This window comes from Rhincodon typus, chromosome 9 (assembly GCF_021869965.1).
Source record: "Rhincodon typus isolate 14 chromosome 9, sRhiTyp1.1, whole genome shotgun sequence".
NCBI classification, from domain to species: domain Eukaryota; kingdom Metazoa; phylum Chordata; class Chondrichthyes; order Orectolobiformes; family Rhincodontidae; genus Rhincodon; species Rhincodon typus.
The window spans coordinates 65,866,196-65,890,594 of record NC_063340.1 but is presented as its reverse complement, the minus strand read 5'-3'; the positions used below and the strand labels follow the sequence as shown (position 1 = coordinate 65,890,594).

At 37.7% G+C, this 24,399-nt stretch overlaps 1 protein-coding gene across 5 annotated transcripts in view; it reads right to left on the bottom strand.

Moving 5' to 3' along the window:
• Positions 1-14,470: 14,470 nt before the first annotated feature.
• Positions 14,471-24,399, bottom strand: part of six2a (SIX homeobox 2a) — a 13,470-nt gene continuing 3,541 nt past the window's right edge. The window contains exons 1-4 of one of the 5 annotated variants that reach the window (XM_048601462.1): positions 20,038-20,165; positions 19,683-19,727; positions 16,306-17,134; positions 14,471-15,505 (exon numbers count right to left, since the gene is read on the bottom strand). In XM_048601462.1, the coding sequence (XP_048457419.1) occupies positions 15,175-15,505; positions 16,306-16,871 (897 nt within the window). In that variant the 5' untranslated portion in view covers positions 16,872-17,134; positions 19,683-19,727; positions 20,038-20,165 and the 3' untranslated portion in view covers positions 14,471-15,174. Of the gene's footprint in view, positions 15,506-16,305; positions 17,135-17,263; positions 17,455-19,682; positions 19,728-19,969; positions 20,166-24,399 lie in introns of those variants that run through there. The other 4 variants (XM_048601461.1, XM_048601463.1, XM_020534746.2 and 1 more) reach the window with 4 other exon arrangements.

Genomic DNA, 24,399 nt, shown 5'->3' with positions numbered 1-24,399 from the left:
GTTACTGCTGGTTCAAGGATAGGAAGCGCACTACTGTATTCACGGACATGAAAGATTACTAACCTGCCAAGTGTGTACCTGGGGTATTTTTAAAGTGGTCGGACTCCTCTTGGGAATGAACTTGCAGCCAAAAACGTACAGTACATTGCCAGTGGTTATGTGGTCATTTCCATTACGCTTCAGCGCAGTGAAGGGCCATTAATTCAGTCTGAAGACAGAGAATTAATCCATGTCTTTTCATTTGGATCGCTTCACACAAAAGCCATTTTGGGTCTCTCTAACTCAAAAAAGCTATGACCAAAATAATGAAGTTTTTCTCACTAGATTTCCTCTGAGCTTCATTTCTGTCATGATCGTATTTTTAATCGTATTTTTATGTAGATTTTAATGTTTATTTTTCGTAGATTATCCACAGGAACAATGAAAGGAATTGTTTCGTTATCCCTATTATAAATTAGCCACATTTTAAACAAAAAAGTTATCGCTAGCGTGAAACCAATTGTGCAATCCTGACTAATTATTTTACTGAAAATTATTTGCGTACTCAATAAACAGTAAATAAATAAATATAAATATTAATCAATAAATATTCTCCTGTTGCTCATTAAGCGAAGAAGAACATGTCGCAGCATAAGGTTCAGTCTTTCTCGCCTTTAGGGGTGTGAGACTACCGCAGTGCCAGCAGATGGCAACATGTAGCGTTCCTTGCTAAATTTGGGTAGTGGGGGTTGTGGTGTGGGGGAGGTCGGGGGGAAGGGTCTTAAGTGTGTCGTGTATATGTTTAATTGCAATGTGCCCGTAAAATAAGGAATGATCTTTAAATTCAAAGAAAATCGGGAATGGGTGCTTATTTTTCTTCTGGTCAATAAACCGAACCTGATTATGCTTCAATGTAATGAAATAAGCTAATAATTAATAGGAATATGAAAGACGCATAAATCATAACAATAGAGAAATCAACGCAACGTTGGGAAATCACAATTAGCGAAATCACGTGGTTCAAGATATAAAAACTGTTTGAGTACAAAACTGCACAATCACAACAATATTTCGAAATTGCATGATCTTTTAACAAGAAACAAGCAAAGTTAAAATATGCCATACTGTTCAGACAAGAATTCTTGTTTTCGGTTTTGACTCTCCATAGATATCCCTGACTGCGATAATACTATGAGGACGTTAGAAGAGGTTTAATAGTATAGTTAAATGGGACTAACTAACCAGAAGACATTCTACTCGCTTTTGAGTAACTATCGTTTTAACAACGCGCCGTTACTCCTTCAGGCACTGACGTGGTCTACTTTTACAGACGAGATTGATCCGTCAATGTAGAGCTGATTGACCTCTTGCATCAATGCACCGTGTATCCAATGCAGTGCAGCCCAGGTTAGACCCGGGGGGTTGGATATGATTACTGAAAATACCAGTTCATTACTGGACATGGAGAACATTCAGTAATTTGATTTACTACCTTACTAACACAGGCCAAGACATTGGAAGTCTTTGCTATATACGACCTCATTTCAGCGTTACATTAAGCACCTCCTTAGTTCTTTGTCTAAACCACGACAACAACTGCATTAAAACACCAGCACCCTAGCCTGACTGGGTCGACCTTTCATTTATTTTGGAGTATTTATCGTGCCTACAACCTACAAATTGGAGTCCAGACAATTCCGGGGCGCGATCTTGGGTTAGTAAAAAAAGTCGATAAATTCGATGAAAATCCAGTACTGCTGTGTCTGTCCTCCGATATCACGTTACTTGTATGATTAGAAACTCAAAAATCTAATTTCTTGTATCAAACTTAAAAATATTGGTGATCTTTTACAAGTTCTAAGACAGTCTGTTTTACCAACTAGCTTGAAAATACAAATGCAATAAATGCATGCATTTTGACCTTATGCCTGAATTGCGTCCATGTCTTTTCACAAGCTTTCCAAAAAGGCATGGATACATTTCTCATACAATTGTGGTTGTGCTACAGATATGACTAGGAGGCAAGATCCCATGTAGTTACTGATATATGGCGAAGTCAAGTGGCATGGCGTGTCTACGTTGGTACAGATGGCATTTCTACCAAGTGAACAATAATAATCCAAATGTAATATAGATATTTTGCGGATACATTGTGCATGGCGGCAGGCGAACGGAATAAGCCAGAAGAGAACATTTGTGGTTACTATGCTCGCCGATTCTGTTGGTTAATTGTGACGTACAGACGGGAAAGGCTCAACATGTTTCTTCACTGAAAGAGAAACAGCGCGCCTTTAGCAGAAATTGCACCGCGTCATGAAGAATTGATTTCTTTGAACCGAAACGATTTTTTGACAAACTGATCAACGAACTCCAGTCGATATATTAATTAGACTTCAAGAGTGAAAAAGAAATTGAAACATTGAAAATTGGAGCAGGAGTAAACCATTCGACCCGTCAAACCTACACCAACATTCCTCTGTCTTTAAATCTGAGTTTTTTATTTGTTAAGCAAAGGTATTGAGGGATATGGGCTAAACGCAGGTAAACGGAGTTAGATCACAGATCAGCCCACAATCCCATTAAATGGTGGAACGGGTTCGAGGGGCTGAAAGGTCTTCTTCTGTTCCTATGTTCCATTTTTCTCCATGCTCTCACTCTCTCTCCAAATCTTTACTCTTTGGTGTCCTGAAATCTACATGCTTGCTACTTAAATACATACAATGATTTGGCTACCACCATTATAATAAAACAAAGAGCTGTGAATGCTGGAGATCTGAAATGAAAACAGAAACAGCTCTGGCATCTGTGGAGTGATAAAAACAGAGTTAATATTCAGTCCAGTGGCCCTTCCTGAGAACTGAAAGCAGCTGGGAAATGGTGATATTTGTGCTGACAATGGTGGAGTTGTGTGTGTGGAGGGGGAAGGATTGCAAAGAGTAAGTCAAATATATGGAGAGATGGAGTTTGTGTGCAGAGACACAGAGAGAGAGAGAGTAACAAGAAATAGACAAGGGAATTGCTGATGATAAGTTGGGAGAAAGGTAAATGCTGAGTGGGTGCTAATGGGAATTGTGAAGTCAAAAATGGGATGACTGTGCTGGGAACAACCCACACAGAAGAGGATCTGGGGGTCAGAGGGTGAGTCACAAACATGAAGTGAGGTGTTCATGCTCCAAAATAGTCAAACTCAATTTTGAGTCCTAAGGATTGTCAGCAACAGGGAACTCAAAAAAGAATTCCACAAAGTCACAGGAGCCCTACAGTGTGAAAGCAGGCCATTTGGCCCATTGAGACCACACCAACCCTCCAAAGAGAATCTCACCCAAACCTGCATCCCCACTATCCTATAACCCTGCATTTCCCATGGCTAATCCACTCAGTCTGCACAGAATGTGCAATTTAGCATAGCCAACCCACCTAACCTGCACATTTTTGGACTGTGGGAGGAAACCAGGGCACCCGGAAGAACTGTGAGATAGCAGTGCTAAACACTGAGCCACCATGCTGCCTGTCCTAAATAGCCTACTCAGAGTCCTGATACTAGAGGGAACATAATTCCTGCATCTAGTCTGTCCAGCCCTTACAAAGTTGCAGACATTTCAATGAGATCTCCTCTTTCTCTTCTAAACTCCAGTCAATACAGGCCTAGTTGACTCATTCTCTCCTTGTGCAACAAGCATGCCACCCTAGGAACCAGTTTGGTGAACCTTTACTGCAGCAAGGATATATTTTGTTATGCAAGAAAACAAGTGCATACAATACTCCAGGTGTGATCTCAACAAAGCTCTGTACAGCTGCAACAAGACATCTTTCCTCCTGTACTCTAACCCTTTTGTAGTGAAAGCCAACAAACCACTTCTTAACCACTTACTGCATTGCATGCTTACTTCCAGTAACTGGTATACGAGGACACATGAGTCCTTTTGTACATCAACATTTCCCAATATGTCACCATTTAAATAGTATCCTGCTATTCTGTTTATCCTCCCAAAGTGGACAACTTAACATGTATCCATGTTGTCTTGCATTTGCCATATATTTTCCCACTCAATGAACTTGTCAAAATTGTCTTGAAAAGTTTTCACTCCCTCCTCACTACTCACATTTTCACCTAGTTTTTTGTCATCAGTAAACTTAAAAACATTTCATTTGACTCCTTCATCCAAATTGTTGAGACACAAGCACTCATTGCATGAACACCCTGCTGGTCACCCCAACTTCTACTCTGTAAAAGAACCCATTTTTCCTATGCTACCTCCAGCAATCCTTCAGTTGTATTGCCAAACTTTTACTTTTTTCCTCTATTTTCAATAAAGTGTTTCACCTATGACTTCATAGGTGGGATTCCAGGTGTAGATTTTAGATCATGTTTTAACATACATCATGATACTCTGGAATGGTTTATAGCAAAGGAGAATGTCCATTTTTGATGTTAAAATGAAGATATGGATATAAGATTTTGAACTGACAGACTTTTGTATTATAATACGTGGTTAATTGCCATAGTGAGTTTGTAAGAATTACCTGTAGAGGTTTATAAGAATGTAATTGTTACATATATGATTTACTGCAAAGAACAATTTAATTATATCCACGTGGAACAGTCAAGTTGTTAATGGATCATGCATCATGGCGTTTAGTTGTGAAATTGAACCCTTGTGACTCTGCTCCTAATTGACTCTTCTTATATTAAATAACCCCGGAATAAACCCATACCGACTGAAATGCATTTCTGTTTACATAGCTATAAAATTAAGTTTACATAAAAAGTGCTCTCGAAATGCATTCAACCACATTGTTACTGTTGCTGTTGTTCCAGTTACTTATACATTTTTTTGGATGCGTGAACAAGCTTACACGAACTTACTTAAACCTGTTTTCAATCCAGAGCCATCCATTCTGTCTGCTTTCATTTAACACCCAACCTATATGTCATATGTTGATAAATCAACACTGTTGGTGAGGACAATGCCAATCGGTCAGCTGAAATATTGAAATATTCATCCTCCATGAATTATGTGTTATTTTATTTCAAGCATTTTTGATCAGTTTTTTTGTTAGAAACATCGGCTGCTTTGATAAAATGCACCAGTCAGCAGTCAGTCGAAAGTGTATCACGAGTAATGCAAAAGTACTGGGTACACTTACGATGCTGTCTGCAGCGTTTGCATTTTCTCACTAAACGGCACAATAACTTTAAAATGAAACGATGGTTCATCACTCCAACAAACAATTTCAAAGGAACGTCTTCAGGAAAGCATGACAAAAATGATAATTCCAATGGGAGCATCCTACCACGTGGAGCAGCCGAGACAAATAGTATGGATACCTTTTATGGGAAACTAGAGAAGTTCATGAGGGAGAATGTAATAGAAGGACATGTTGATACGATCACGTAAAATATGTGTGAACGTATGGAGTAACTATCTGAAAAGTCTAGTTGGGCCGAATGGTCTGCCTCTCTGCATAACATTCAAGGACATACAGCAAAAAAAGTCTAAATATTGACTTCACAGACGTATTGCCTGAAAGCTCGCATCTACACACAGGACGAGAAGACCTTTAAAAGGCCAGAATGATGGACCAGGGAGGACAGTTCTTTCAGCGATCCACTTAGTCTCTTACACTGCACAATTAGATTCAATGAAATGACTGATTTTAGCCGGTAAACGTGATTTTAAAAATCCACGATAGTATCTTATTTTTATACTTTAATGGATTAACTCACTCAGCAAAAGTCAATATTGCCAAGGCCCAGTTATGTATTCAGGATCAGATCCGCATTTATACTGTAATCTTAACATCTAATTAAAAACTGATATCTGCCAGGATCTTGCTAAACTTGTTGTGCAAATTCGGTATCAGGCCCTGCACCGAATCCCAGGAGAAACAGACTATCACTCACTATTCTTAGTTTTGGCACTGCTTTCAGTGCAAAGCAAGCACATTGTCAAGGCCGGTTCAGACAGTCATTTGGGCCTCACGGGCACTTTTGATATCCGTAAGATGTCATACAGGCAAGTAGAGAGGAGGGATTAACCACACCAATCTCTAGTTGAAATGCTAACTATTGGGACAGAACTTCCTCGAAACAGACAAGCAAAGGTTCCAGCCAAGCAGGAGCCAAGGAACGTAGAGGTTTCTACATGGTTAGTACCCCAACTGCATCTGTCTGTCGCGGACCAGATGCAAATTCAGCTTTAATTCCCATCCAAGAAAAATTGCCCAACTGTAGGATTATAAACGTAATCATTTAGTGTCGGTCCGAACATAAAAGGGATATTGCCAAACGTAGACTGGTTTGTGCTGCGCATCCAACTCCGTTATTGAATGTTCGGGCTATGTATTCCTTATTTCATCTCGCTGCCTTACAAGCACCAGTGTCATTGTGACCTTAATTCGAAAACAGTTTGAAAAACAAATGAAAGACCAGTAATTGATGCCACTGGAGACCCGATGTAAATGCAACAGATTAATTACAAAGCCTTTCCTGCAGGTTGTACTCATAACCATAATAATTAATAAGATATCCTACTTCAATGCCTAGCAACAATTAAACAGCAAGAAAGTGAAAACTCATACACGCTTCAGGATTTAAAGATTAGCTAGAAATATATTCATGTAATTGGGGTTTGGGTAGACTAAACTGAGACCCAGCTGAAGGACCTCTTGCACTCTTATATGGAATTATATAGAAATTACAGCACCCAAACAGATCATTTGGCCCAACTATTGTGCACTGGTGTTTATGCTCCATATCACAACCTCTTACTCTATTTCATCCTACCGTATCTGCACGAATTATTTAAATAGACCTGTATTAGAGAAGAAGTATGCCTGAAACGCTGCAAAACTACATGCATTACAGTATAAACAGAATAAAATAAAAACAGATGATTTCAACAAAGCTTGGATGATAAATCAAACCACTGATTCTTCCTTTGCTTTACTCCTGGATATTGTACAGCATAGTAGCGACAAGCCTTTTTAAATTTTAGCCAAGTAAATTCACAGTGAGCTTGACGGCTAATTCTAAAAATAATGTAATTCAAGGATTAGCCAATTATGCAATTGTATTTATGAGGAGGGCTGTGGGGCTTAGGAGGTCGAGTCAGTGTTATGGGTGTTGGGTGGATAAAATAACTTATAAATGCATACACTAACACTTTTATTGGGGTTTTTTTTCGATATTAGAGAACCTAGCCTATAGTTCTGACCTCTACTTATATGTCGGAGTACATTATTATTGAAGCAAAAGAGATAATTCAGGATGTCTGGTCGTGTATCATTCACTCAGAATTTAGAAACTATGCATTCCTAGAAAGAGAGAAGAGAATCTTTGTTTTCTAAGCATTTAAATTAATTTCAGGTACGTTTATGAAACTTCCACGCCGTAGCAATCAGGTTTGGACCGCAAGAGATTTGCACTCGCCCCCTGAAAAACTATAATCTGAGAGATTACTCTCTAACATCGTTTGTTCCCCATTTCTCCTTTCTCGAGATTCTCAGTCCGCTTACGACAGTATTCAGGTCTGCCCTGACTCCTGATTTACATTGCCTTTATACGATTTCATTTTCACCCTTCTGTTTCATGATTTATGAATATCTGAATAGGTTTTTAGTCATATTATTATTGTTGCATATTGTCATATATTGCCTAAAAAGGCAAATGAAGACAAATCATTCCCTATAACAGTAAATTTGAGCTATTAATGTATCCTGGGATTTGAAATGCAAATATGCGCATAAATCTAGATGTCTTCATTTATTGTTAAATTTGCCGGTGCATAGTGTTTTTGTCATCTACTAAGGCGGTGGAGATATTGCAACAATGAGACATATCTCTCCTACAGGCATTATAGGCGTAATATCAGTGCTATAAATATGCATAAATCTGAATTCAATATTTGTTCTTCAGAGTTAACCAACAGCATTTCCAGCTTGAGAAATTGAAAATAAATATTCTTATAATAATTTGTTTAAGTGCGGTTTTCCATCGGTTAGCAGAATTGTCTAAACATATATGGCATATTTAGGGTAATAGCATTTACCTGAAGCTATTAGCCGCGTTACATTGACTCTCGAGGCATTCCATTTTACAGGCGTCAACGCCTCAATAAACAAGCTGCAGTTAATAAAGGAGGCAAGAAGTAGAATATTGCGAATGCTGGAAATATTGGATCAAAAAAGAGAAAATACGAGGATTACTTAGCAGGCCTGGGAGCATCCGTGCAGAATGAGAAATGGTTTAAGTCTTTAAAAGAAATAACAAAGTTTTGAAGAAGTGTCAGTATAGATTCGAATTTCTCTCTCTCAGTTTCCCCTTAGTAACCTAAAAATTAAAAAAAATGTAGGAAATAAATAGCAGTTGACATTTGCTCAACATTTTCGAGTTTTAGCTACAGATTCCTAGCATTTGGAATAATCTTTCCCGCCGGACCTAATGATTTACATTCCTCTCGAGTTTAGCTACTTTCGCACTAAACTCCAAATGGTACAAATGGATTCTGCACTGTATAATGCCAATAGATTATTGGACAAATCAACTAATCTTTTCAGCAAGTCATCTGGGATAGCTAGAAGTATATAAAAGGGAATATATCAGGTTTTTATTATCAGTGGTATAAAACTCCGGAGCACGCAAATTAAATGAGGCTTGTTGATTTGAATTGCGCATTGAACCTTTCCTGTTTACGAAGTACAGAGTATATAATTACTCTACATAAAACTATTGTTATCAGTTGTACTACTTATTACATTGATCGTTATTTATGTATTCAGTAATTCCTGATTTTAAAGAGATGCTTGGCCTGTGTTCTTGCCTCGAATGGAGTTTAGTAGCTTACGTATTAATTACACTTTTAAATTCCTATTGTGACTCTCGACTGACAGGTTACTTGCTGTCTGACCCCTAGGTCGGTATCTCAGCTCAGTCACTTTAGTTCTTCAGTCACTTTCAAAGGCGTCTAAGCACAGCTGTAAAGCTCTGCTAGATTTTAGCTTTCATATTTGATCGCAAATGTGCTGGGTATTGTAGTCAGTCCTCCGAATAGAGAGAAAAAATCCTGACATGTTACTCAATTTTCTTAATTTGTTTTTGCCTGCTGAAGTCAATTCAACGAGTCCTATTTACTTCCCCTTCATCGGGTGAAGCTAGTCCATGCGTTAACGACACTTCTGAAAGTTACTACAGTCGCTTCCAATGCTAGACTCGGAGTCTGGAGAACACTGGCAAATTTTGCTCTGACATTTGCTGCAACAAGGAAGATTTTTAAATGGATCATCTCATACGTCAAAACAAGCCTTGTATTAGATGTAAAGGATTCTTACTGACAGATTTAAAGTAAAGGTAACCCCTTCGAAAACATGGTCAAATTTAAAATGGAAACATCGCGTCTCCTAACTTTTAATATATAATTGCACTCGGAAGCCAGTTTCATCTTCTTGAGCCATTTTATAGACTTACATTGAAATCAATAAAGCACATATATAATTTTAAATATTTGTGGCTGCACTGCCCTTCGATGCTCTCACGGCAATTCGTTTGTAGTCAATGATTTTCAATTTATGAAATTGACTTGTAATTTTTAAGCAGATTGATGGTAAAGGGATAAGTTAACGGCATTGTAAGATATTTTGTTTTTTTTACAAAAAGAGAATGTAAATTCAGTGTTATTTAAAACATCCAACATCGCTGAGCCTGTAAGTTTACTGCTAGATTTACGGAGGAAACTGCTAGTGACGGAGGAAACGGCGTGGCGAGACACTTTATAAACTGAAATCTGAACGACAAAACGTCAAGTTTAGCTTAACATGGATAAGTCAGACTTTAGAATTGTTTTTACCAGTTTAAATTAACAAGTGCAAAAAATCAGTTTAATTTCCACTAAAGTGACTTCTATGTCTTGATCCAATATCTTAACTTTATTGAAAATGTGTGCTTTTGCATTAGTTATTTTAGTTTACAAACATAATCAATTCAATGGCATACCGTCGACAGCATAGCATTTACTTGGATTTATGTTAAAACAGTTTTACCATCCGAACAACGTGAAAGACAGCTTAGTAGTTTAGTCTAAAATAGAGTTATAAATGCAACTGAACAAACGACATTTCTTTAATATGACAAAGACGTTTACTTTGTATTGTGTTGCATGAGAATACAAAATCCAAACAGGTCTCAAGCTTACTAATAAAGCTGGCCAAATTCAAGCGTCAACATGTTCATCAACCACATAAATCCGACTACGTGTTATAACATTTGATTTGTGAGGTTATATTAATTATTTAAAACATCACATGCGTGATCTTAACCTATGCTTGGTTAAATAAATCCTACACGGGAACAATGGAAGAAACCAAGTTTATCTGTGAACACTTGAATTGTACCGATTGAACTGTGTCATATCTGGGGGCTGTTTTTTTTCTACTGCTGATCCAGTCGTTCTGTAAATCACTTACAATTAAAACAAACCAAAATTAAAAGATGATTAAAATCACTCGGATGGGCTTGCGCAAATTAGTCCAAGTGGAGCGACATCCCCTGGTGCAATTTAGGAAAGGCAAGGGAATACTATTAGGGTAACCTAATGGTCCACCTGTAAATGTACTGCTTCTCCTTGGGGAAACCAAGCAGCGCAATAAGGAGATTTCTCTTTTTTTAACTGTTGTAGCGACATGACTTTATGTGGTCCTTCGCAAACTGATTTTTCGTTTATAAAGAATAACCAAACAGTGGGCTATTTTCAAGGGGATACATGCGATACAGTCTAAAGAGATTTTTGGTTGATTGAGCTTTCCAACATAGATAAAATGAGTACTGCATGTTTAAAGAAGCGAATGTTTCATGCTGCGCGGTCACGCACCCTGGGCTGCGAATCAACTTCACAGTGGAAATTGAGAAAATCCCATAAATTAAGTAAAATTCAAGTAAAAGGCGAATCGCCAAAGAGCTGTGCGAACAAGTGACAGTGCAAGCCTATAGAGGGCTCTGGCAGTCAATGTTCACTTTCTGAAGTGACTGAGAGTCAATTTGGACAGAAATTTTGTATCTCCAAATAAACGATCTGCTTCCTCCCTATGCTGTAAACGGCTAACAAACAGCTAGACGTCCGGTTCCAGCAGAGCAAGTCTTTCTTCTTAATGCGATTCTCCCTTCGATTTTACATAATCTTATGTGCAGCCCCAAGTTACGCAGGGTGTTGCGAATCGTGATTTTGTTTTACTAAATCACTGACCCCCATCCCACCGCCACCCCACCCCCAGCACAACACATTGCTGTTATTTGAACTTGTGGGTCAGTTGCCAGCCTGTCAATGCATGCACTTCTCTATTTGTCCGTGTGGGTAAGAAATAAAAGGCAAAACAATTTGAAACCAATTTGTTATTAAATAATGCCTGCTTACCCCTCCAGTTCCTTTAATTTGACCCATGCAACAAAATTAAGGTCGCTTTCTCATGTTTGATTGGCACCTTTTTGGATTAGTAAATAATTTACTAATTTAAATAGTAAATAGTAAATAATAGTAAATAACCGCACTTTTTTAGACCACATAGAACACCCTCGTTTGTTTCGACTGTAGATCGACAATACTTAATTTGAAATTACAGAAGATTATCATTGTTAATCAACGCATGAAGAAATAATAAATTCTGTTTATCCAAAATATGAAAAACAATTATTACTTGTCGTGCGCAACCATTTCGTCTAATTGCTCACTACACCTAACTGGTGACTTTGATTAGCAGTTTCACTTCTGTGGCAAGACGTCTTTTCTGACAGTCTGAATCGAAATGTTGGTTCATTGAAAAGGCATTAACTCTCTTGGCCTCTTGCATTCTATCAAATTATTGCACGGCAAACGTAACAATAAATAAAATTCAGATCAGGTATAAGTGATTTTAAATACACTTATAAACTTTGGACAAATAAGCAACTGTAACAAAGAAAGGTGCCCCAAGACATTTAAAGACAAACCTCTGAACAAAATACAACCTCATTATCTTGAATTTTGCTTCTATTCTATATATGTATTTATACCATAGCAGGATTAATGAAAGAGTTAAACGTACGGGACTGTTAAGAGAAATATATGTAATATTCACCCATTTATGCATATTTACTTTTTAGAAAAGAAACAACTCGGAATTGCTCATATAAAAGTACAAACTACAATAAGTTGTTGCACAGCAAAAGGCATTGTGGCGCTAAACGTCCTGATTTTCAAGTATTATTCCAAATTGGTCCAGGTATTAGCATGTGAGTAAATGCTTAGATATATTTCGCAAAGCCTGTCAAAGATGGCGAACGCCAGTGCACTAATGCAACTCTAAATCTAATTACTTCCGAATGAGCACGCACAATTAAACACGACTCACGCTTCTGTGTCAAGGCAACAATTCCTCCACTCTTTACTTCCCTTTCTCTCAAATAAATCGTACTTATAATTAAAAGAAACGTTTCACAGTTCCGGGAGTAACAAACAGCGCTGAAGGCAGAGGATAAGGTCATGTAACCTGTGTAGTTAACTGCAGAACAATTGCATGATTATGAGTTTGTTGTTTCGTTGCTAACGTTGCAATATGGCACTGGAGTCTCAGTCGCCACTTAACGCGTATATAAATATTAAAACCGCAGCACCTTCAACTGAATTATAGTATGAATGAAGCAGTAAAGTAACATACGCTTTAGGCTACCATGCACGGCGACGGTTAGTCCAATAAACGGCAACACTCTTGTCTGCTATTTTGAGTTAACTTTTATAAGCCTATCCCGAATATTAGGTTACAGTTATGTGATACATAGAGCGCTCATTTTCAAGTTGTATTACCCTTTCCAAACCTGCTTGTAACTCCCCTCCGTCCTTATCTGTGACTACGTCACTGCAACTATTTCTTCTGTAACGCAGTTCTATTTTATTGCAGTAGTCGATTAACGGATAAAATCGCCGTGGAAACAATTGGGTTACTATCATCATTGGCAACTATGTGAACCTTAACATGATACATCATTTCATTAAAGACAATCACGATACCCTGAAAAAAATTAAAATCGTGGCCATGGAGGATGCCTTGTAAATATTGCATCATAACGTGGCTTTATAACCCAGACACCCAAGATTTTTTTAAAACAATGCAAAGATTATCAATGCAATGATTTCCTGAGATTACACTATGACAAAAGAGGCTTTTCAAGTCGGTATTCTGAAAGACAGACCGACAAACAGATAAATAAATAGGCAGATAGATTTACAATCGCCACTAGATACCAAAATAAAAAAAAAGCTCTCAAGCCTCAAATGATGTATTGCAAGAGTCTAAGAGAACAAATGGTTGCTGTTACTAATGCTTTTATCGTTTTTTATCCCAGGAGTCACGTTTGTTATAGACTTTATTTGCCCAGTGCAGATATAAACATATAATTAACTTCCTTCGCCATTGTATTTTACTGCAGTGAAGACTATTGACTATAATATTTTAAATTTAAATTAAGAGCACTTCACTTGCAAGATGCGCATAGCGCAATTGACCGAGACTTCTATATCACAGATTGTACATTGCTCAATGTAATTTATTTCAGTATAAGGAAAATAAGAGAAGCCAGATATCGCAGTTGTTTTGGCCCATGGGCATATAATCATGTTGGATGATCGTGTTATATTATATTATCACGTTCATCAGTTATCGTAAGAGGCGTTGCGAATAACGTTACGGCGAAAAGGATTACGTTTCTGGAGCATTCAAATTACATTAAAAGCAGTCTGACTCTACAGCAGTCAGAGTGACATGTGTGCACAATATATTTAGCTGAGCAGACATTGACAATTTTGGAATAACGCCCCATACCCAACATATCCACACTTAACCTTTAAGTATATTTTTCTTTCCGTTTTATAAAGTTAAAAATGGGGACAACGGTGTGGGATATACTGTTACGTTAAACAAAAACTACGAAGCGGGCTACATTGGGGTTAAATAGCCGTCTGTATTTTTGTACTGACGTAAATCTGTAGCTGCATGAGATTGAGAAAGGAAGGGAGCCTCAAAATGTTTTAAATTTCATTGGCATAACTAGCAAACGGATTTGTGTGGATCGTTTTCTCATTTTGGACAGTGATTTTTTTAAAATAAAGGAGCCATCAAGATTTTTAAAGGCCCATTGTGCACGGTTTTCTCCAGCCGCTTTTCTTTATCTGTATTACACTGGCTTCATGGTTAGACCAACAGTAATTACCTGGAACCTGTACATAAACCCAGTGGCAAATTTAACATATATCTCAACGGCGTCATATTAAACATGCACCTATGGTAAACGCGATAGATGGAAGCTCCGCCATCCTTTGTGTAACGAGCACATTCTAGCGGTTAATGAATATTCGTGTAATACAAAAGCGTGCCGAAGTCAATGTTAAAAAATATCAAATTAAATTGTTGCTAAATATTTGAAGGGACGGGAGGGAAGAAAGCAAACGTATCAGATAATAGCTGTGCTCTGATTTTATTATAAAATAAGCAGGATTTCGCCTCCAAAGATTGTAGTCACGTAATATAAAGAGTAATAAAACAATTTTTATGCAGCGTGAGAGCATTCCTTCTTGTAGACGGAGATAATTTTTAATGCTTGATGAAATGACATTATACGTTTACGGATTGTTTTCAGTTCAATATAGCTGCGATTACACGTTCCACGCATTCTACTACAGGAAAGCCAGCTTTCTGTACAGTTTTCATCTACATGTAAATGATCTTCCTATAGCGTGTTTTTAATTTTTTTAGCATATTTTATCAAAACTTAAAATGCTCATTATGCACGCAATTACAAATCTACTCACTCTTGTAACCTGTATATATTTATGTATTTGCGTGCATGTGACTGTATGTGCTGTAGTGTAATTTTAATTGAGAGCAATACGTCGAGATTGTGATTTTGTGACCAGTAAAATATTAACTTTTCTGTCTAAACAAAGACATCCTCCGTTATATAAAACCTTAAGACTTTGCTACATCAATCTCTTATGTGATCTAATACAGTACCTTATAACTCGAATAGCTATATCCTTCTTTCCTTCCCATGGTTGACAAAATATCCACTAACGCTTTTTTTATGTACATCGCTTAATTGTCAAGTAAAATATATAAAGGATAATCTTGAGAGTGTCTTTAATTATTCGCAGGTAAAAGGAAATTGTTCTTTTTTTACGAGCCAAGGTCAACTAAATTGGATGACATGGGGTTGAGCATGGAGTCCTGTAATGCATGATGGTGTATAACATCTGAGTTAGGTACCGCAACGGCGCTAGGACCCGGAGGCGCGGCCAGAGTGTGTAGAGGCTGCAGGCTGGTGTTGGAGCTCTGGCCCAGGGATCCTAAGAGTAGCGCTGGGCTGCTCGAAGTGTGATCGGGGGTTTGAGACGGAGTCTTTTCCTCGTCTGAGCTCGCTAACATATTTTTGTTCCCATTCATCGAATGATTCATTGGGTTGTGGCCGCCGGCCGTAACGTTGGAATTCGAGTTCTCGCTGTTTTCTCTGCAGAGGCAAAGAGAGAAAAGAAATCAAAAACATGAGATAGAATGAGTCGAATAAGAACCAAGGAGCAACTCTATTTAAACGTGGGGGCCATTCGAAAAATCAGGTTAGAATATCTTCAATGCCAAAAAAAGGCTTATAAAAACTTCGATTTCAAGTCAGTCTTCTCAACTTTTCTGACTTAACACTGCAGCTGGGGGCTGACTGACGGAGTAAGTTCTGAAGGCACTGAACAAGTTATAGTTAACACCATTCCGATTACTAAACCGTTGCTTTATTTTTAAAGTATCCTCAAGGAACTGGCGCCAAAGAATAAACCAGACACTTTTGCAAAATTTCACTTTTCCATAAACAAAATCAACGGCGCTCCGCAGCGACCGGCTGCAGAAAACACACTTTAAAATCAATCACCGAGCAGCGAATGTATCCACGGACAGGTTATGTTCGGAATCTTTTCATCCTCTACTTAACGGTTCGAGGCATTTCGAAGCCAAATGAGAAGTTAAATTAAAAGTTTTTTTTTCCCGCAGCCGCAGCTTTCGCTTCTCGCCACTCAGGCGGAGCTTGCGCTGCATTTCGATGTCTGAGGTTATTGTCAGTTCGAGCGTACTTCTCCCAAAAAAAGTCACAATTTGAAACACACGCACTTCCAGCCGGTGAACGGGCCCCGAATCGATGATAGTGGAGATTCACACATCGATACGATTGCTGCAAACGAAAGATGCCGCGGTTTGTACCCGGTGAGGTGAGTTAAACAGCTCTATTTAATAATATGAGAATGATGTATTTGTTTTACTTACTCGTACCTTTCTTTGGCTTCGGCGGCTCGGTCCCTCTGACGCCTGTTCTTGAACCAGTTGCTGACCTGGGTGGTGGTGAGGCCGGTGGCTTCGGCCAACTCCCTCTTCTCCCGGGGCGAAGGGTATGGGTTGTGAGCATACCATTCCCGCAGGACGCTGCGCGACTTCTCCTTGAAGCAGTAGCTGGTTTCCTCGCCGTCCCAAATAGAGCGCGGCAGCGGGAACTTGCGCCGGACGCGGTACTTGCCCACGGCCCCTAGCGGCCGCCCCCGCAGCTTTTCGGCTTCGATGTAGTGAGCCTTTAGCCACAACTGCTGCAGCTTCGGGTGGTTGTGCGGAGAGAACTGGTGGCTCTCCAGAATCTTGTAAAGTTCGCGGAAGTTGCCTCGGTGGAAAGATACCACGGCCTTGGCTTTGAGGACGCTCTCGTTTTTATGCAGATGTTCACAGGCAGGTAGTGACCACAGGAAGCGGCCGAGCCGCTCGATGTTACCTCCTTGCTGGAGGACTTCGCACACACACGCCACTTGCTCTTGAGTAAACCCAAAAGTTGGAAGCATCGACATATCTCCCCCGCCTTGAGACAGTCTAAAAACACATCCAGGTCCTAATGGAAAAAAAGTGTTCTGTGCCGCTCCTTCGCTTGAAGGTTACAGTCTCTACTAGTGCTTTGTACTTGTAGACGCATAAAAAATAATCTTTCTCTCACAGGAGACCCAACATACTGCACTTGAAGACGTCCAGAGTGCTTTCCCTTCGTTTTTAATAATATTATTCTAAGTTGGCATGAATAGTCATTATGTAGAATTTGATTGGTTGGTTATCTGACCTACGGATGGTGAGGATAAGACAATAGTTAGTCAAATTATTTACCATGGAGACGCTGTCACTCAAAGTAACCCGATCCCCTTTGAGGTGTCTCCCTCGCTGAGCGAACAGCTTCCAGCTCCAGACCTACCTTGTAACACTGCACTACGTTATATGATTCCAGTTTGACAATAGAATCGACGAAAGGAAGGACAAGCCGCGCTTTAATGATCCTAGTGAACTTTTCTCGCTTTTTGTTCTGTTGTTGTCTGCCTATATATTTATTTGTTTCAGCTGCCTTGACAAGAACCTCGTGAAATCTCTTCAATGATTGACATCGCAGTAAGCCGCACAGGAGAGCCTTTTTTTCTCATTTGCAGCAACGATATAGAAGAACACAAGGGTGGCGCCAGTGATCTGGAAATAACGCGTGGCCTTAATCGCGTTGGGCTCTGGTACCTGTAGTCACATTTCTAATACTTCGCGAAACTTTGACCATGGTTATTGAACTACAGCTCCCACAATGCTTTTCTGCCCAGAGTTGCGGTTGCGTGGGAGGGGAGCCTTGTGGGGGTTGGGGGAACAGTGGAGAGGGTGAAAGTATAATTTGGTTTCCATCTGATTGAGATTGAACAGAAACTACTGTATTAATAATGCGGTCGTCGCCTCATGACCTTATAATGAAATATACTTTTATCATCATCCAACTTTAAGCAAATAGATGGGATTTTGATAACGCACAATCTTAACAGGATGCGAACTCACATGCTAATCACTTGTTGGAGGACTGTTGAGAGGATGCTTTTACATAGAGGCATTATTTTGTTTACGAATACCTGCATTAATCAGTCGGACAGAACTAACTATGATTTTGAAAACTCTACTTAATCACAACGTCATTTTTGCACCACAACGTCAAATAATGAAAGCTAATTTCAGAACCGAAATTTGCAACATGTGATTGATCTTGGTGCGAAAGGAGATAAGAAAGCAGAACTGATTCAAGTAATCCAATGCAATCTTAAGTGTTTGTTGTGTCTTATTTTCGAATTTGCAAATCCTGATTTCGTAGTTTAAATAACAAAGGTGAGGTATTAACAAAGATGAAGAAGAGATCGCAGTAATGACGGTGTGTCCTTTGCGTGTTTATTTTTCGGGGGCGGGGGTCGGAATAATCAAACAGATGCTTCTCTTTGCCGCGAGCAATGTTACAAATGTGAAGTAACCAGTCACAACTTCAGCAAATCCCAGAACATTGAATTGGCCCATTGCTTCATTATACGACTCTTCCAACAACTTGTGCGTCAGCAACACTTTGGATCAAAACAAGTCAGAATGTACCGATCGAATTAACAAAACAAAGCGTGGATCCCCAACCTGACGGGCTTTAATTTCAAAGCCAAGTCTAAATCTTGCTTATACTTTCAGTACATCTTTCACTCGGGACTGTTTTTTGCTACGTAAAATTCGCTATATTCTCCACTATTTAGTGGGAGTTTGAAAACGTTCCATTTCCCGCACCTCAATTAACAGACTGAGCTGCTTAGAAGAGTTTATTAGAAAACAAGGCCTTAAACAGCTGTTAGCGAGTTGTCAATTTAATCCACACCCTCACCTTGGGGAACTGTAGTAACAGAAACTTCAAAGTTTTAATACAACGAGGTTAAAGCTGTTCCTAATAATTCGAGCCAGCATTTTAACAGTGTAAAACAGTAAACCGTTACCGATAAAATAATATTTATGTTGCGTTCTGAGTGCGCAACAAATAAATTTTATCCTGTGGTTACAGCTTAATTATCCATATTTATTTAACTTCTGGCTAGAGTGTAAAATGTACCTGATTTAAGTTTCCGCTCCGCTTCCCTCGTTCTCAACTGATCCGCCACATCCTGTTCATTTATCTTAACTAAATTCGGAAACTCTTTTCATCCCAAATTATTCATTTTTGTTTGTTTTTAAAGGCACTGTTTTTCTTTAGGCTTTACAGAAACTCTCCACTATATTTACCAGTAATAAGCGGTTGTACGTCTTAATTTGACGTGATATAAGATAACTTACTATTAATCTCAAGAAGTATGCGTTTCATTAATACCACACTTCCTTAGTCAACATAAGCTACAACTTGTGCGCAATTTTGTTACATGGGAGAATCTTTTCGGGCCTGTGGTGAATTAAGATTCTGTCGAAGTGGATTGCCCCCTTTGTATGAACAATGCAGATTAATTCCATTGATAATACTGCAGGAAACCCGACGGCTGAATCAAATTACGCAGCCTTTCATGACAAGTGCAGTTGGAGAATATTTGAGGATACTTTGCGTTTATGTATTCCAACATTGCACATACGTTATTCAATAAATTTCCTTATCTAAAGTGCTAGTTTTTATTAATGGCGAGACTCATTGTAACATAATGGAAATCAACCTCTTTCTTTTTCCGGAAGAGAGGGAGAAAAGGAAGGAGCGAGAGAGAAGAACGATACGGTTATTTCCGCATTAGCTCTGTCACTTACACCAATTAGGTTTGCTTATCGTGAGTTTAGATCTTAAAACAACATTAAGGCATATTCACCTTAATTCAGTCCATACGCGGGGCGATTTGTTTCACTCTTTTCCACTGCAATAAGAAAAGCGAAAAATTCAAATAATATAACTATAATAAGGCTGACATAATAGAAAGAAATCGGATGTCTAAATTATTAGGCACTGAAAACAAATGAAATCTGGAAACAAAAATAAATCAAAATATATTTTAAATTATTGCCCATGATTCAACACTATTGATTAGCGACCACTATTTTGGAAAAACGTGATAGGTATTTTAAAAGGTGGAAAATTGCATCGGCGTCTAACAGTTACTATTTAATTATGATTCAAAGTTAATCCTCGTATTTGAGCGGAAAACAATATTGTCGCCAACGAACAACCATCCAAGAGAACGAAAAGCTTCAGTGGCCAAGCAGCGAATGACAGACTCAATGACGGTACAAGAATCAATTTGACAATATTTGTAAACTCCTTCGTGCCCGGGTTGCATATCTGAGAATGGAAAGCTTGAGGGTTCGGCGGAGTCTGACCAGTGATTAGACTTGCTGATGAATGGATATCACGTTTCTACTAATGGCTGCCCCGTATTTTGACAACCTCCCACTACTAACCCGAGAAGCTGGTAGGTCGACCGGCCTTAATTTGCTTGATTGCTCCAAGATGTCGCAGAAAGCTGAAGTGATGGAAGCGCCTTCCTATTGCTATTGGAAAATGACAGACCCATTATGTCGCATAATATTTTTATTTCATGATATTTCACAATTTCACCGAAATAATATTAAAAAAGTCTTCAAAACGATACTTATTTTTTCCAATGAATGTAACTACTAACATTCTGATTTCTTTTACATTTTAAAATTTAATTAACATACGCGATTAATGTAACTGCAAGTGTTCCTTCATATTGCTAAAGACAAGGTCTGCGATTTCTTAGAATTTTTCGCTGAATTGTCTTCTCAGTAGATCGTATTTTGTCAAATATTTTCAAAGTATCATATAACTTTTACCCTGACCATCATGTTCCATTTTCAGAAACTGTCCGTCTGTTCGGCAGGATTAAAGACTAGGTAGAATAATGCAACCTGACATGCAAATGGAGAGTTCAAAATTCTACATGTGAAAATTTGCTCGTCCAACGTTTCTGTCACAATTGACTTATATAAAAGATGATTTTGTTTTTAAAAAATGCTGCCTAACTTTCTTCTGAACATTGATGCACAGCCCTCCTCGAACAAAGTGATGGTAATTGAGAGTGTTTGTATTCACTTGCTTGCTGCCTTTGTAAAATAAAATGCATTCTTTAAATAATCTAATCGCCACTGGGCCGTTTTTAGGAAGCATACACATACCATCCGAGCTCGGGCAAACTCAGGTTTAATTTTCAATATTACAGATCTGGCCGAACGTGACCTCTGATTTGTGTAACGTCGCTACAACGATCCAAATACGTGAGACTCCCCATCAGTTTCTTTTTAATCCTGATACATTAAAACGATAAAGCTAACTAAAATCCAATACAGTAGTGAAAATTAACAGTAGTTTTGTACAATTTTGAAGAGTGAGACACTAAAAAATTCAAACCCCACGCTCGTCCATGCATCCATCGTAAGTGGATGATATATAGATTATTGCACCCTTTTCAATGAAAGGTCATTAACTGGACCTGTTAACTCTGTTTCTCTCTACACAGATGCTGCCTGATCTGCTGAGTTTCTCCAGAACATTTTTTTTGTTTTATTGTCTATATTAAATACGATCTACAATGGCAAATCCGTCAATTTTTGCAGTATTTTCAGAAATTTTGTTTGTGATAGTGTACAAGTCAGTTATTTTTCATTTGATTCCAAACGTACAGTGCAGCTCTCCTCTACTTCCCATCGTATTCCACCCCATATAGCAGCACCAAGGTTTGTTTTCATTAGCCAAACTGACTTTGCCACAATCTTTATCAATCTCACTAACGTTAAGCAATCAACCGCTTTAATGTAAAATAAAGCAAATATTCAGTACTTAATCAACTTATTAAGATGTAATACTACTTTATTTTGTTTTATCACCATTTTTTGTCATTATAAACATGAACATCTTTTTAAGTGGCTAACTACTCATGCATAACAAAATAGATAATTTTATAACTGAATATATTGCTGTTATGTAAAATATGAAAAATAACAGAAATATAACCTCTAATTCACATTAATGTGCATAAAAGTAACATGACTAATAAGTGAGATTTGCTAGTGGATTACAATTTGTATATTTTTCAAGAATTGATATTAAAAAGGCAAATATTCTTGCAATTTGTTTTTGATATCACGTTAAGCTTGTACATGTTTGCATAAATGGGTGTTATTTTCAAATACAAATTATTTTTCTCCATGCTTACATTTGCTTAGAAGATCGGCTTACTAAGTGCTGGAATATCTTCTCTATTTGAAGAAAAATATTTTCTTAGGGGCATACCTTTGTTCATTAATGGATTTTCCTCTTCCTATTGCACAACTTAAGACACAATGCAAACAAATTACTCAATAGTAAACCCAACTGCATCTTGCTTTGTTCCTGACAATATTTATAAATTATGATTTACGATTTGTTATTTTCTCTAAAGTCATGAGTTAACATGGTTTTCACAGCATTTGAAATCTCATATATACACATCAATAGGAATGTAAAATCTTTACATGATAAATTCTGTAATAGTGAATAACTACCAGTTTCATTTGTTGTTGTTGCTATTATTATTTATTGGTTTTGCTGTTACATTGAATCAATCTAATATGTAGGTGTGCATGTAATGTAATGGAACTTGACGTACAAATTCAAGATCTTTTTATTAATCACATTAAATTTTATTAGTTTAAAATGATCAGTTTACATTTAATTGAGTTTTGAATCATTCTCACACAATATTTTTCAACTACATAACAGCAAAAAGGAACAAGGGACATTTCGCAAAACAAAGCAAATAGTCAAACTATGAACAGAAATATTGAAATGTTCATGACAGAAAAATGCATCTGATTTTAGCAATTCCATATTTATGAAATATAATCTTTTCCCATCCTAGTGAGTTTTAAGTATGGCAAGAAAATAATTATGCAAATATGTCCAAAAGTAAAGGGCCACCTAGGTTTGACAATTAAGGACATCACATTAAGAGACTGAGTAGCCTTAAGCAATAGCATGTTTACTGTTGGGGGAAATGGAGAGCAGACTTTGATGACTGAAGGATCAGCTTGAGTGCAAGTCAACTGGCTTTGCTTTTTAACTTCTATCTGGAAATATAATATGTACATGTGCATTCATTGTTATATAATGTATACTGACTGCATTACCTGTTGGTAATCAATGACAGAACTGAAGCTGCAGTGATTACATCTGAATTAAGGAAAAGACATTACGATATGAACCACACAAATATCTTGCATGTTGACATTAATCATAACATTGTCACAAGTTTATTGAAAAAAGCATAAATAAGAAAAAAGACCTATTATTTCCACTAACATCAGAGTAGAATGTAGGTAAAATAATAATAATTTTATTTCGGGGCAGTGATTTCACCTTATGGTTCAATCATTAAATGATGCTTTTGACTTTTAAACATGTCAGTTAAATCTTTGTCTTGGAATCCAAAATCCATTACCAGAAATATCTACATCTGATTCTCCAATCTATTTCAAAATACCAAATATCATTTTGTTATGTAATATGTTCCTATCAGATAAATCTGAATGCATATGTATATCACACTACTATCAAATCATTATTACATTATCATCAGGAGACTCAATTTTCCTCACTTAATAAATAGGGACAACCTGAACAAATCAGCTTCCAGCATTCAAATAAAGTGTCATTGAACAAACAACATGTCCAAAAATAGTATACAATCATTTTATGGATTTAATTTAATTGAACATATACCCTTATTATTAATTGTTGCTGCCTCTTTTGCAGGTTTTGACTCAGAGTCTACAATATACACATTGGGGCTTAATGGTTTACTATGAGTAAAGAAATCACTAAGTAGGATAAAGCATACAAACTTATGAGATGGGCTATGCTGGTTGACTCACTTAATTTTTTACTTTTTTCAGATGTATATCATAAAATTTTAATGATGTTCATTTGAAGATTTCTGACACTACGATCTGTGGTGAACAAGTAATTGCTGCATTGTTATATGCCAGTGCAATTCCATAATGCATTTCAGTGATATATGCAATATCAGGGATTTAATTTATGTTAAAAACATTCCTGTCCTGTTCACATTGGAGATACACTCCTTGATTTAGCTGACAAAGCCTTTTCTTTGCTTTAAGCTCTCAGGAAATATCAAAAATCTGCAATCAAGATAGAAAAATAAAGAAGTAGAGAGTAACAGGGAGGCCATTTAAGAAATATGTGAGAGTATCTGAGAACCAGGAGAGTGGTCTGTATGTTATATGATTACAAAAAAGAAATCTGAGAAAGACAGATTTACTTTTTTTTAATTTTTGCTAAATAGGACAATAACGTAATTGTCCATTTAGTTGTTGCTTCAAATGAAAAAATTAACAAGGATGTTGCCAGGGTTGGAGGGTTTGAACTATAGGGAGAGGCGGAATAGACTGGAGCTGTTTTCCCTGGAGCGTTGGCGGTTGAGGGGTAAACTTATACAGGCTTATAAAATCATGAGGGGCATGGATAGGGTAAATAGACAAGGTGTTTTCCCCGGGGGGGGGGGGGGGGGGGGG